A 15,851-nucleotide genomic window follows, 5' to 3' on the forward strand; every position below is an offset into this window, starting at 1 on the left:
CTGATTCCCAGAAGAATAAAGCCTGCGGTTTCCCTTCTCTGTTAAAGAATGATGGGGTGGAGGTGGGGGGGGAGTGGCTATTAAGCTGAGGGAGATAATAATATTACCAGCCATTACTCCAGGAAGCTCACTCCATCTTGCTGCGATGCAACACGATAGCATGGCACTGACCTCTTCTTAACTCAGCTCTAAAGGTCAGCACCAGTGGATCTCATTTGTGACTTGAGATTTGGTGGATTTTTTTTTACAGCACTTTTATCCAGTTTCTGTCTCAATTTAGCGGTCAATTTTCCTTCCAAAGCTCACAAATTTCAGATGGTGACTGAACAAATAAGATTTCTCTACACTGAAAGGTGACTACATCTTCCAGCATGCCTGGCAGGGCCTGGGGGTCCCCAGGAACATCTGCATGCCTTGCTGCCTCTGACATTCTAACCTGAACATCTGCTACAAAGATGGGTCAGCAGAAGAATAGACAGACGGATGGCGATTGGGTTAACGCTGAAATTGAAGTGTTATTTAAAACTCAGATTTGGGAAAATAAATTGTTTCTGCTTTGTGTGTGCAAGTTCTTAAGATGGTCAGTTATATTACTGAGGGACGTTTCATGCCAGAAAAAGCAAAGCATCTTAAATTTACTATAGAGCAAAACGAATATACCAGTGTATAACTAGAGGCAGGCAAGGCAAGGCAGCTTTATTTGTAGAGCACATTTCAGCAACAGGGCAATTCAAAGTGCTTTACACAAAATCAGTTAAACAGATAAAACACAAGTACAAACAGTTAAAAATCATAAGCATTAAAAACCAATAAAACACATGAATAGACAGTTAAAAACAAAATAGAAACATTAGGACACATAAAACACAAGAATAAAAGTTACAGTGCAGCATAAGAAATTTAAAGAAATGAGCAGTCATTTAAAGAAAGGCAGCATCAAAAAGAAAGGTCTTCAGCCTTGATTTAAAAGAACTGAGAGTAGCAGCAGATCTACAGGTTTCTGGGAGTTTATTCCAGATATGAGGAGCATAGAAACTGAAAACTGCTTCACCCTGTTTAATTCTGACTCTGGGGACAGAAAGTAGACCTGTCCCAGATGACCTGAGAGGTCTGGGGGGGTCATAGTGTAGTAGCAGATCAGAAATGTATTTTGGACCTAAACCGTTAAGGGATTTATAAACTAGCAAGAGTACTTTGAAATCAATTATTTGAGACACAGGAAGCCAGTGTAAAGACTTCAGAACTGGAGTGATGTGATCCAGTCTCTTGGTCTTAGTGAGGACTCAAGCAGCAGCGTTCTGAATCAGCTGTAGCTGTCTGATTGATTTTTTAGGGAGACCTGTAAAGACCCCGTTACAGTAGTCAAGTCTACTGAAGATGAAAGCATGGACCAGTTTTTCCAAGTCCTGTTGACACATAAGTCTTTTAACCCTTGATATATTCTTAAGGAGATAGTTAGGCTGACTTTGTTATTGTCTTAATGTGGCTGTTAAAATTCAGGTCTGAGTCCCATGACTACACCAGATTTCTGGCTTTTTCTGTTGTTTTTAAAATTGTTGTTTGAAGCTGAGCGCAGACTTTTAATCGTTCCTCTTTTTTTCCAAAAACAACTACCTCAGTTTTTCCTTCATTTAATTTCAGAAAGTTCTGGCACATCCAGTCGTTAATTTGTTCGATGCACTTAGTCAGTTTTTGTATTGGACTATGTCCCCTGGCGATAAGGTTATGTAAATTTGTGTGTCGTCCGCATAACTATGGTAACTTATTTTGTTTTGCTCCATATCTGAGCCAGTGAAGCATGTAGATGTTAAACAGAAGAGGCCCCAGAATGGAGCCTTGCGGAACTCCCGCACGTCATATTTGTACGCTCATGCATAATTACCTATTGACACAAAGTAATCCCTATTCTTTAGGTAGGATCAAACCATGTTAGTACTAAGCCAGAGAGTCCTACCCAGTTTCCAATCGGTCTAGTAATATGTCATGGTCGACAGTGTCAAATGCAGCACTGAGATCAAGTAATACTAAGATTGAAATTTTGCCATTATCTGTGTTAAGGTGGATGTCATTAACGACTTTGACAAGAGCCGTTTCAGTGCTGGGGTGTGGTCGGAAACCCGACTGAAAGGTATCAAAACTGTTGCTTAGTGACAAGAAATGGTTGAGTTGTTGAAAGACTACTTTTTCAATGATTTTACTTAAAAATGGAAGGTTTGATATTGGCCTATAGTTACTCATTAGTGACTTGTCTAGGTTGTTCTTTTTCAAGAGTGGCTTGATTACTGCAGTTTTCAGGGCCTGTGGAAAGATACCTGAAAGAAGAGATGTGTTCACAATCTGTAGAAGATCAGAAGTCAAACAATTGGAAACATTTTTGAAAGTCCCGTTTGGTAGAATATCAAGGCAACAGGTCGGTTTTTCAGATGTTGAATATGTCCTCCAGGTTTTGTATGGTTGATTGTGTGACATTCTGTCATATTGGAACTAGTTTTGCTTGAACACTGTGACAACACATATCCTGAACTTGATATGGAGGCACTGACTGTTTTGTCTAATCTTCCGAATTTTGTCTTTGAAGAAGGAGGCAAAGTCATTGCAGGCCTTGGTAGAGAAAAGTTCAGATGCTACTGGTACTAGAGGGTTTGTAACCTATCAACAGTAGCAACAAAGCATGTGAATTATTATTGTTTCTAGAGATAATATCAGAGAAGAAGGACCTTCTTGCATTCCTCAGTTCCAAATTATAATGCGAAGTCTCTTTTATAGGTGTTATAATGGACCAGGAGATTTGGTTTTCGCCACCTTCGTTCAGCTTTCCTACACTCTCTTTTTTCTGTCTCACCAGTAGGACATTTCTCCATGGAAATCTTTTCTTACCAGAGACAACTTGACCTTAGTGGGAGCAATGGCATCAATAACATTTGTAATTTTACAGTTGAAATTATCTACATGCTCACTGACTGAGAGCCCAGAGAGGGCGGGTGTGGAAGAGAAAAGCTGAATAAATGTTTCACTGGTGTTTCAGTGATATACCGTTTTCTGATTATCTTGTTTGGACACTTTTGGGCACAGACATAGTGCCGCTAAAGAAAACACAGGAATGATCAGAGAGAGCAACGTCAGTCACCAAAACCTTGGAAATGTTCAGACCCTTGAGACAATCAAGTCCAGAGTGTGCCCCTATTGTGAGGGCTCTGTCACATGCTGAGTCAGTCCATGGTTCTCAAAACACAACACAGTTCTTTGGTCCCTGTCCTGGGGGTTGTCAACATGAATGTTAAAATCAACCGCAATGATTACACAATCAAAGTTAATACAGATTATAGACAGCAGTTCAGTGAAGTCATCAATGAAGGTTGCACAATATTTAGGTGGCCTGTAGATATTTAGAAACATCGCTTGAGGGGAAGATCTTAATTGAAGAGCAACATATTCAAAAGAAGCAAAATTTCCATAACATATTTGCGTACAGTGGAATGAGTCATTAAACAAAATGGCGACTCCACCTCCTTTCTTATTCACTCTATTCTCGCTCATAAAACTGAAGTTAGGGGGAGCTGACTCGATGAGAACAGCAGCGCTTTATTATGGTCTAACCAGGTTTCAGTTAAAACATAAAATCTAGATTGTGTTTGATAATAAAATCATTGATAAAAAGGATTTTCCTGCCAAAGACCTGACGTTTAGTAAGGCTAGTGTTGTGTGTTTTCATTTTTTGGGACAGGCTGTAGCTGACGAGGAATGGATGCTAATTTGCTAAGTTTACAGTTAAGTGCTTATGCACCATTCTTTTTCTATTACCTATCACAACATAAATTGAGGAAGAATAATACATAGGGCCTGGGCTTGTCTTTGAAAAGTCATGAGTGTCTCTAGCCTGGAGCCAAGGCCCGCACATATCAGGTCATGCTTACTAGATTTTGCACACAATCGTCCTTATCAGTCTGGGGGAAGGAGTTTGTTTACCTCCTGGCAGAGGAGCCCAGCGTTTTACTATTACCCAGGGTTTGAACCCGCGTTTTACTTTTGCCAGGGTTGAGTGATGGGGGAGAAGGGGTGTATATTTGGTTCCAGCATCTACCAGGGATTCATGTGGTCAGTGGAACTCCAACATGGGGTAGGGGAAAGCGGGGAAAGGGTGAGTGGAGACAGTGATGGCTCCTCAAAGGATTCGGGGTTGGTAAGAGGTTAGAGGGTGCTGGATTGGTGAAAGAGGAGTTGAGTTTGTATCTCTGTCTGTGGTGTCCCAGGGTCAAATCTCTCCTCAGGTGGGGGCTGTGGTTGATCACTACCACACTTGTTATGTCTTCCTCTTGTTTGTGGCCTTGGCAGAGGGAGCAGAGTGTAGCGCAGAAAGTAAAGCAGATTAGAGGTGAACAGCTTTACTCTGGTTTTAAGGGAAAGTCCATCTGCTTTAAAAAGATGTCTGCGCGCTCCCAGAAAATGTTAAAATTGTCAATGAACTGCAGAGAGTGGACGTACATTCAGTTGAAAGTCATTTGTTTAGTGCCAACAGCCGGCTGAATCTCTCATCTCCTCTTCTGACTGACGGTATAGGGCCACTGATAAACACATCTGGTTTAGAGAGCTGACAGTGTCCAGCAGTTCCTTAAAGTCCAGTTTCTGCAATTCAGACTGTTACTTTACAACATCATGTGACCCTATATGCAGAATAATGTTCTTCACAGTTGGGTGTTCTGCCATGATAGCTGGGATTTTTTGTGTAAAGTCAGACACCATGTCTTTGGGAAAACAGAGTATTTTGGTGTTTTTACTGTTTTTTAAATCTTTTACAGCAGAGTCACCCACAATCAGGGTTTGAGGCCCAGTTGTTAGCTTTTTACTTTTTGAATTGCTCTCAGTCCTTACCCTGCTGTGTGGCGATGAAACGCAGTCCCGGTCATCAGATGACTGTCCAGCGTCTTGCAGCAGAGGAGCAAATCTGTTATCCAGTTGCACACCAGGTTGTTGGGGAGGCATTTTGTTGGTTATTTCCCTTTTGCAGCTGTCCACGGCTGTGTCCTACTAGGTACAGGGGTTGAAGAGGCGCTTGCTGCCGATGATAATTTAGGCCAGCCGGTCCTATCACAAATCTCAGGGCGCTGTGCCCTGCCGTTTCGTCCTCCCATTTCCCAGGAAAATGATTTAGTCTTAGGTTTCGCACCACAAGAGTTCCAGGAGGACTGCCACTTGTTGATTTGTTACCCGTTCTACAGCCCTCCTGTTTTCTTTGTAGCTTTGTTGGTGCTAATTAGCTGGTGGTTAGCATGCTTTTGTCCATGTTTATGGGTCCATGGTAAGTGGTGTCATTTCCAGAAGATCCGTTCACTTCCACATTCACTTCTAGTCGGTGAACCTTGGTTTCCAGAAGTGCAATCTTCTGAAGAAGTTTGTAGTAGTTTTCCACGGAGAAAGGAGGCATCTTGCTGCTAATTAGCTTTAGCTACAGTCACTGTAGGACTGTCTTGAGCTATTGGTAGGCCACGCTCACACAGAAAAATGTTAAAATGTGGCAATAGCCTACTGTGTCTACAAAAAATGTAAAGTCCAGTGATTTATAAGTATCCAAGAGCCGCTGCTCATAGTTTCTCTCAGAGGAAAAGCAAGATTATCAGCAAAAATATGCAAGCAGAGGCAGGAGCAAGCAGCAAAAGCGTCTGCACTGTAAGAAGCAGGAAAGCAATACTAGAGGTACTGTATGTTATTGATATAGTATCCCTTTTTTATAGCTAATAGTTTATTTTGAGTGATCTCTATCAGCCTTCAACTGCAAATACGGTATAGTACTGTTTTTTTAAATTCCATTGGCTCAAGAAAAAGATAAAATTGTAATTTCAGTTTGCCCCCCACAACAATTCTGCGCCACAAAAAAAGATTGACGTGAAATTGTATTTTTTGTGTAATACAATTTCTGCAGCAGTGAAGTGGAAAGGTTACTGTCCCGTGGCATGTAATTGTTTTGGCTCTCCGAGCCAAAACGTCTGTGAATATAACCATAAAATTTACAGCAATTTCTTGTCTCTATCATGCCTTGTCCTCTGCTCCGCCAGGACAATCTGTTTTTCGTACTACTGAGAAGCAAATATGCTCTCAAACTAGTCATTATCCAATTTAACATTAAAAAGTAGAATACAAACAGGGTTTCTCTTCTAAACTATGCTTGTGAGCCGGTGCGGCTGCTGATTAGCACCTTAATTGTATTTTGCAGAACTACAGGAAAAGAGGGAGATTCAAACCTTCCTCTAATGGTTTTTTTTTTATTGCTTGTAGAGATCTAAAAAAAAAAAAAGTGTTTCCACAGTAATGCTGTTACCCGGACCATCATTATCAAACGTATTCTCAAAGATCTCCGTATCTCTGAAGAGTTTCTATTCAACTCGGAGGAACTGAGTGTAGGGATCATCCTCTCTGAATCTTAATCCCCTTCAGTTTCACTCAAATACAAACAGAGAAAGGGTCCTGATGGGAATTTGATAAGCCCAATAAAGTGGCAGGTTGGCAGGATGGGTTTTGTTGATGCTTAGAAGGAGCGCAACCTCATTTTGCAACTTGGGTAGATAATCATATTCTGTAGCAGATAATATGTAGTGCACAAATTGCTGCAGTCATTTAGTTGTATAATATAGTATATATATAGTATAGTATAACAGGCAAGACCAAGTGAGTGTACATAGCTGAGCACAGACACAATGCAAGCCATCTTACTATTATCACACCACAAAGCCATCATGGCAACAGTAACACTAAACTGCACGGACAAAATGACAAGAAGCATTGGGGTAAAGATGCTTCTATCACAATTTAAGTAGTTCCCATGATGACTGACAGGCGGGTCAATCCAACATGTCTTACCGCAGAAACAACTATGGCAACAGGATGCCATGTTTTTATAACATTATCTAGGGCTCATTAGTTTTGGTTTCCTTCCTTCCTTTCTTTTCACTTGTTTCCTAGTGAGACTGCAAAATTCGCCTGACAACTTCACAGACAATTAGAAAGTGCTGCAATGGTGGGACAGGAAGTTTAGTCTTCACCTAATGTGAATAAATGTCTGTCAAGAAGAAGTTCATCATGCAGCTTGTAGGACATGAAGCTTGGATAAAAACTGCTTAAAACTAATCTTACTCGTTGAATATTTTCAGTATTTGTTCCAGAGAAAGTCAAATAGTGAGCCATAACAGTGTCACATGGTAGCCTTAGTAACAGCAACAGCACTGTCAACATACAGCGATGGCAGGGAGAACTAAAACAACATGGGTATGTGTGTGTTGTATGTCTAACCTGCTGGGAAAAGCGCTGCTGGGTCTGGATCTGGTAGTGCTCCTCTGTCGTCACCCGGGCAACGTTGGCTACAGCTGCCCGCGGCAGCATCTCCACCTCCTGGATGGCTTCCATGGAAATGCTTTGGGGAAGAACCTGGAAGAGTGATGTCACGTACATGATGACACTCTTTTTGTCAGGGTGAGGCACCGCCACATCTGAAGAACAGGAAGCAAGGACACATGCAGTTTACCGTCAGAATTTGTTGTAATTTTTTGGTGGCTGGTTTCAGACAGAAGTACATATAGTAGATGAACTTTGTTTTCAGGGGAGCCGTAGACATAAAGTAACATTCACATAAACAATTCAAGAAAAATAAATAAATAAAGATCCCCAAACCACACATACACCTTTAATACACGCACAACAAATTATGATTCTTTCATCAAATGACTGTAAACAATGAATTCCACAAAGAAGCCCATAGCCCGGCATTTCAAAAATACATCTACTCTGGGAACGGTTTGCAATATAACAGAAAACTATCACATTTTAAACATAGACACCTTTGTATTACTAATTTCAGATGAGCAGACAAAGAGGTATTAAAGCATTTATTTATTTTTTATTTTGGACTAAACAGGATATCTGAAAATGTTAATTTGGGTTTTGGGAAATTTTCTGACATATACTGATGGTTAGAAATATACACTACAGTATGGACACAATGGCCATTAATACATCATCTACAGTGTTGGGTCAGATTACTTTGAAATGTAATCCATTACTGACTACAAATTACATGGAAATTTGTGTTAAAAAACGCGTGACATGGCTTAGAGAACCTTTTAAAAGATCCATTAAATAAATCCATCCAAATTTTGAGCGGTTGACTTTGCCTCGACGTTTAGCCTAACCATCGCTAGCATTATCAATACTGATGTGGCAAATGCAAATTTAACCTTCATTAAATGGTGAAATAACTGAAACCATTAGATATCATCACTGGACAACCTGACAGCTAGTGATGTTTGAATGATGCCGAGCATGTTTCTGTCACGTTCAATTTACCTACAAGTGTTTCTTCAGATTTGAAGTAGATGTTAGCGCCTTTGACAATACTTGCACACAACATACACATTTTCCATTTTCCATTGTCTTTAAATAGAAGTGTTGGCGATATTGCTAACTAGTGAACACATTTTCCCAACTGAAACAAGTCTGTCTTTCGACATTGACAACTCCTCCATCTTGAGTTTTGATCATAGACAGTTAAAGAAATGCACCAACAGATCCCGTTGTTCTGGACAGAGACCAGTGAAGGAAAATAGAAGCACTTTTCCGGTGATGGCTAGGCGTTACTGCGCAGCCTTGAACTGAGCTTGACGACGTGTGACGTGGGCTACTTTTCTGAAAGTCTTCTGGTAGCTGTGCCAAGAGAAATCTCAATCATTACCAATCAGCAGAGACGGAGAGCGCAGGTATACAGTATGTTAGGAGATAACAGACACAGGCTAATTACTGCTAACTAACATGCTAGTTAACGTTAGTAATTAAACCTAAACAGCTAATGCGAGTCCAAACTATCTGTGTGATTCTCCTGGCAATACGGTGATTTATCGACTATGCAACAGCAAGTCACGTGGTTATGACACAATTGTTAGCCTATTTTTACAAACAGAGCCATAACGTGAGCTGAAAGGTAATGGAGCATTTCATACATCGTTGTGTTTCTTTAGAAATAAACAATGCACAAATAGAGTCTTTAAACGCTTCAGATGTAAAGTTATTTGCTGTCAAAGTGGCGCCAAAATGAATGGCAGTCAATGAAATGCTAGCTGCAGGTGATGGCTTTGTAGCATTAAAATGGCGCCACGGGAACTACGGTTAGAGAGGAGAGGCTCACTCCCTTGGTTTTGATTTGAACCATTTTCTTGTCAAATGATGGAAAATGATGGAATTGACATCTAGTGGACAGACAAATGAACTGCTTGTCAAATTAAAACATAGTTAGGTTGTCATAAAAACGTTGCATTGTTTGTATGATATAATGTAATCAGGTAATCCTTAACAATGTAACTGTTATCTGATTACACATTATTTTTAATTGTAATCTGGGCTGATTATAGTTACTTGACTTTTGTAATCTAATGGACGGAATCCAGATTAAACCGTTACTACCCAACCCTGGTAATCCAAGAGGCTGCAGGATGATGCAGTCCTTTTTCTTTGTGCTTGTGAATACCTGTAGGTCACTGTTAACTCTTTGTGTTTCCCATAGCATCTGTGTGTCAGCCTGCCCTTAACGTTACCGCTAAATCGAGTCCGAGCAAAGTTTTCCAACAGGTGGAAAAGAGATATAACAGAGCGGTGATTTCAGGAAGGGTGGCCAAGAGCATGTGGGCAAGCCAGTCAGCCCAGGGCAAAACTAATAGAGACGGATCACAGCGGGGCCCAGACACAGCAGATAAATGAATGCCATAAGAAATAAAGAGAAGATGGGAAAAAGGGGTGAGCTGAGGGAGAGGAGAAAGGAAGAAAGACAGACAGAGAAAAAAAATAGAGTGCTAATGAACAGAGTGGTGTGTAGAGTGTGGTGATCGTACCAATGTACGAATAATAGCCATGAGAGAAATGGAAGATGACAATAGAAAGGAAAAGAAATGGAGACAGAGAAAAAAAAGCCAGAAAAAATGAAAGTGTGCCAAGAAAGATATGTGTGTCAGATAGATAGATAGATAGATAGATAGATAGATAGATAGATAGATAGATAGATAGATACTATACATAGATAGATAGATAGATAGATACTAATACATAGATAGATAGATAGATAGATAGATAGATAGATAGATACTATACATAGATAGATAGATAGATAGATAGATAGATAGATAGATAGATAGATAGATAGATAGATACTATACATAGATAGATAGATAGATAGATAGATAGATAGATAGATAGATAGATAGATAGATAGATAGGATAGATACTATGGATAGATAGATAGATAGATAGATAGATAGATAGATAGATAGATAGATAGATAGATAGATAGATAGACCATGCCAACATGCAACAACTGCTAATGTTACCAGAGGACCTGATAACATCACTGACAGTATGGGTGGTATAGATATAGAGTATAGATACTCTATATGGCATAGAAATATAGGGGTGATCCGAATACTCGGCTGAAACGAGTATCCGGTACGGATAAAGCACTTTTGCAGAGTACAAGTATTATCCGAGTAATATGAGTCAATATCCGTGCTCGGATTGAATACAACTCCTCAACTGGCCGCGCAGCGTTCTGTGATAATCACAGCGCCCCCCCCCCTACAAACCCGCTCGGATCAATCACACACACACATGGAGAAATTCATTCATTCAAACCTTTATTTAACCAGGATAAAAAACTCCTTGAGATTAAAAATCTCTTTTACAAGAGCGTCCTGGCAAGTGGCAGCAGCACGTTTCAGATAGACAGAGACACTTACATGTAAATACATAAACACACTTTCACTCATATTCAAACAACAATGTCATCATAAAATACCAGGGTCCTAAATCAATTTAAAAACAGTGACATACAGACTGCCCTTCTGTAAGGTCCTTTAACAAGCCTTTAAAAGAATAAAATGAGACCAACTCCTTCAACTGGAGTTCATTGTGAAGCTGATTCCATGCAGATGGGGCTGCAAAATTAAAAGCCTTTTTGCCGAAGTCAGTGCGGGCTTTAGGGACTGTCAAAAAAAACAGATCCTGTGAGCGCAGGTGATATGTCCCTGCAGACCTCGGGACGATGTAGGTGTTCAAATAAGGAGGAAGAAGTCCTAATACTGCCTTATAAATAAAAAGATGCCAGTGCATCCAACGCCGAATCGAGAGTGAAAACCACCCGACCCGAGAATACAACAAACAGTGATGAGTGAGAGATTTTAAGTTTGTGATGAATCTCAAGGCTCCATGAAACACAGTGTCCAAAGCATGAAGACACTGGGAGGTTGAAAAGAAAAAGAAATGCGCTCCCTCTGCCTCACTCTCTCTCTCTCTCACTCTCTCTCTTACTGTCTCTCTCTCTCTCGCTCCCGCTCCCGCTCCGTCAGGCAGGCAGTTAATCGGGTCTGCGGATCTGTTCCGTTAACGTTTAGGGTTTCTTCAGCTTCAGGTTTGTTTTTAACTTTGGTTTGTAGTCCTTACATAGTAACCAGTAGATTTCTGGTGAACGTGGGGTTTGTAGTCCTTACATAGTAACCAGTAGATTTCTGGTGAACGTGGGTTTCAGACATGCTGCTTGGTTTAAATGCGACTTGGAGATTTTTTTTTTTTTACTGTCAGCTGCCCCCCGCCCCCCCTCTCTCTGTGTCTCTCTCTTACTCACACACACACACACACACACACACACACACACACACACACACACACACACACACACCACACACCATATACCTGGTGTGAAAAAAAAAAAAGAACCAAAAAAAAAAATCACACTGACCATAAAAAATAAAAAGTTAAAAAAAGAAAGTTATATTGAGTATGAAAACTCTTGTTCATTACATTTTACTTCAGAATTGCAACCGCATGTGTTGTATTCATTGTTGCAAAATGTTCTGTATATAGTTTGTTTGTTACCATGGCAACACCATTGATCTGAAGCTCGATGCTGTCATGTAAATAGTTTTGAAATCAGCAATAAATATAACAATTTTTGATCAACTCATATCAATCGCATGCTTAAATAACATACCGGTTAAAGCCCCGCACATTTCAAGAGAACTTGACCCACTTCCGGGTTAAATCTGAACACTTCCGGTTTAGGCCCCGCCCAGTCCGAGTACGGATCCGAATACAGATAATTCATGTGGTAAACAGATACAGATACAGATACAGATAATGCTGTACTCGCTCATCCCTATAGATATATAAAGTATAGATACTCTATATGGTATAGATACATAAAGTATAGATACTCTATATGGTATAGGTATATAGAGTATAGATACTCTATATGGTATAGATATATAGAGTATAGATAGGTGTAGAAGGCCTGAAGCTAGGCCTATGTTTGCAAAATTGATAACTTGTAAGCTTTACTCAACTTACCCCAGTTTTAATCCGAGTAAGTGTCTGTATACTGGTCTTAGGTCAGCAGCAAGCCTGGCATGGATGGGTGTATCAACAGATTCTGATTCAGAGGAATCTGTGGTGTGATTTTGCCCAAAAATCAAAGAACTTTTTGAGCAGAGCATTTTCGCCACCCTATCGGTCAGTTTTCGCCTCGCTAATCAAGTCCTTCCACCAAGGTGATTACAGTTATCACCACGGCAACACCCAATCAAAGCATGACACATCAACAGGGCAAATTAAGGTGCATGATTGGGAGCTGTAACTCATCTTGAATATTCTTCTCTGAAATGATCACAGTATGTGTGTGTGTGTGTGTTTACCCTCAGGGTCCAGCAGTCTCTCTATCCCAAGGTGTTGTTCTGCCTTACTAAAGGCGTGTTCCAGTCTGTCGATTGCAGATGGTTTCTTCTCTACTACGCTCCAATCAAACAGCTCAGGTCTGTGGAGGTAAAAGGCAAATCAACAAGGACCACAAACCCACTGCATCTATATTTTAGTTGTAAAGGGTTGAGTATTGATTATATAATGTAAGGAATAGAAAAGGAGACAAAGAGCATTCTCCAAAGGGCTGACATTGTGGTACTAAAAACGTTTTAATGTTTGTACTATATAGACTATCAATAAAAAAGGAAAAACACTGTAATTAACCCACATCAGCCGATGCATTTACTCCCCGGTCAACCACCATTAAATAGTAAAAGTAGACCATAACAATTCAGTATAGTAAGTTGATTTTGTATTTGTTTTTAAGCATTTGCTCTATCCAAATGTGCTGTTATTCCACTACCAGTAATCAGAATGGTGTTGACATGGAGCACCAGAGCAAACTATGTGAAGAGTGATGACTTTCCTGTGTGTGATATCCTACTCTGTATCCTGTTAGGACACGGTGAACAGATGTTCATGCTAGCTCACCTTGATTTGGTTCATAATTACATGAGTCCGGGCCTGAGACCCGAACTCTCATGGGTATCCAGAGAGGCAGATTAACACTGTTTCACCTCCACAAAGCCATTCATCCCTGTATTCAAACAGCTTTCATCAATTATCTATTTACTGATTAATTTAATTATTTATTTGTTTATTCACTTTTTCATTTATTATTTTAGTGCTTCACTGCCCTATCCATATAGTATACAAGCTGGAACATGCACCTTTTTAATGTCCACAAATTAACTAAATATGTTTAAACAAAGACCATTTTATTTTTCCAGTTGCCTTCTCTTAGCCGCATGTCACTAATAGCTAGCTGGCGATACCTGACATATTCTATGTTTGTTCCTTTCCCTCCAACTATTTCTTTTTTTTTACTTTTTACGTGGTACTAATGGGCTAAACTCTCTCTGCTTAGAATCAGTTACAAAACCACCTGAATCTTTGGGAGCTTGTTTCATTGGACTATGGTTGGGTATCATTTTTTTTTTTCTAATACCAGTGCTACTTTTACTACTGGGCTGGTGGCTAACGGTGCCTGAACCCATACTAGACAAAAAAGAGCACAAATCCGCCATCAGTAAAATTAAAGCACGGCTTGTTCATTGTTAAGGACATTTGGTCAAATTTTATTAATGTGTGTGCCCGGATAGCTCAGTTGGTAGAGTGTCCATATATAGAGGTTTACTCCTCAACACAGTGGGGCTGGGTTTGATTCTGGCATGTGGATCTTTGCTGCATGCCATTCCCCTTTCATTCTCTCTTCATCTGTCCGGTCAAATAATCTTTAAAAGAAATGTAATTAATGTATATAAAAGGCTATAGCAATAACTTATTTCACCAGTCAATTGCTGTTAAAAAACAAAAAGAACCACTTGATTGCAGAAGGGTCCTTGTAGTTTGTCAAGGTGCACCTTGAATCTACCTTGAGTTTACAACGTGTACTTAAATGCACCCATAGAAACAAGATAGATAAATGTCTTTCCCATTCAAATCAACGTAGCAGAATGGTGAGAGCGGCAGCAATTTTTGTGTGTACTAATTTTCGTATAAATTTCTGTATAAACAGACATTTTATTTTTTGATTGTTAAAGTGACGTCTTTTGATATCTTATAACTCTGTACTTTGTTCTGTGTCTCCATTTTAAATTGGTACATGTTTGTTTTATGTCTGCTATTTTAGTCAGTTATTTGTCCTGCTGCCTCTTGGCTAGGACACTCTTGAAAAAAGAGATTTTTAATCTCAATGAGTCTTTTAATCCTGGTAAAAAAAAAGGTTAAATAAAAAATGAAATAAAATAAAATAATAATAATAATCAAACACACACACACACACACACACACACCACACACACACAAACACACACACACACAACACATTTTACAGTACCTGTGGCTGTGGATGAGGGCATTGAAGGCCAATCCATCATTCCAGCTACTGGAGAAGTTAACCACATTGACCTAAGGACAGAGATAATAGATGTTAAAGGGCCAACCTGTGAATGCAGTATGACACCTTTATATACCTTTTATAGGTATATATTAGACAGATTGAGCTATTACTGTAATTGATGGAGTGACAGACTATTAAAGCTTGAAATGGGTTTCATATGTAATACAAAGCTTTAGAAATGCATGTACTGAGAAGAATAAAATGTACCAAAGTCAGCCTTATTTCAAACGGCCATTGGTTTTATCAGCTAAAATGACAACTCTCTCTAGACTATTTTACTAGTGCTAGGTAGCTAATTTGAAAAAAAGATGACTTTCCAGTCAACCTTGTCAGAGTTAAGTAAAATCAATTGTATTTGCATAGGGTATAAAGGGTTTATACAGTAACACTAACCCTTTTCAATTTCCACCCAAAGAAACCTCAAGCAGAACCAGAGGTGGATGGCCATCTCCCCACACACATGCTTTTATGCTAAAAGGATGAGGCTAAATTTATGCCTAAATGTTTTGGAGATAACTTACAAGAGAAAATGCTTTTATGATGAGCAGCAACTAATGAGTTTGGCAAGTGTAATACAAAAATCCTATAAAGGACAGAGCCGTACAGCAAAAGTCATCTTAAAGGCATCTTCACAGTGGAAGTGTCAGTCCTGAATGGGATTTAGCTAATAATATACTCCTTGGTCAGTCTGGTCTCACAGAAATGGGACATATTTATTTCATAGAACTCTTCCATTGGCCCATCACTTAATTGTTTGCAATTCCTTGAAACTGCCACAGATTTGTAGTTGAGGGGCTGTTAGAGATTTTACTTTGCCAATAATGCTCAAGGTTTTTATACTGCTTTTACATGACTGACTTAGATGTGCTTCCATTTGTGAACTTTGCTTGTCATTGTATATGTGTTGTCTCACAGAGTTTGAATGTAGCTGGCTTAACAGCAGGTTTCCTCATTTACTCACTTCCTATTGTGTGTGTGTCTATGCCCTCTTGAACTGATTGAATCTACTCACTTCTGTATTGTATTTGTGTATGTCCTTTTGAACTCAAATGTCATGCTATTGTCTTGAGGG

General features: G+C 39.6%; 1 protein-coding gene across 1 annotated transcript in view; it reads right to left on the minus strand.

Moving 5' to 3' along the window:
• The window catches only part of dmd (dystrophin), a 401,891-nt gene that overhangs the window by 260,439 nt on the left and 125,601 nt on the right, over nucleotides 1-15,851 (minus strand). The window contains exons 7-9 of the mRNA XM_032505885.1: nucleotides 14,717-14,787; nucleotides 12,714-12,832; nucleotides 7,282-7,478 (exon numbers count right to left, since the gene is read on the minus strand). Coding sequence (XP_032361776.1) covers nucleotides 7,282-7,478; nucleotides 12,714-12,832; nucleotides 14,717-14,787 — 387 coding nt within the window. The remainder of the gene's footprint in view (nucleotides 1-7,281; nucleotides 7,479-12,713; nucleotides 12,833-14,716; nucleotides 14,788-15,851) is intronic.

This window comes from Etheostoma spectabile, chromosome 24 (genome assembly GCF_008692095.1).
Source record: "Etheostoma spectabile isolate EspeVRDwgs_2016 chromosome 24, UIUC_Espe_1.0, whole genome shotgun sequence".
Taxonomy (NCBI): Eukaryota; Metazoa; Chordata; class Actinopteri; order Perciformes; family Percidae; genus Etheostoma; species Etheostoma spectabile.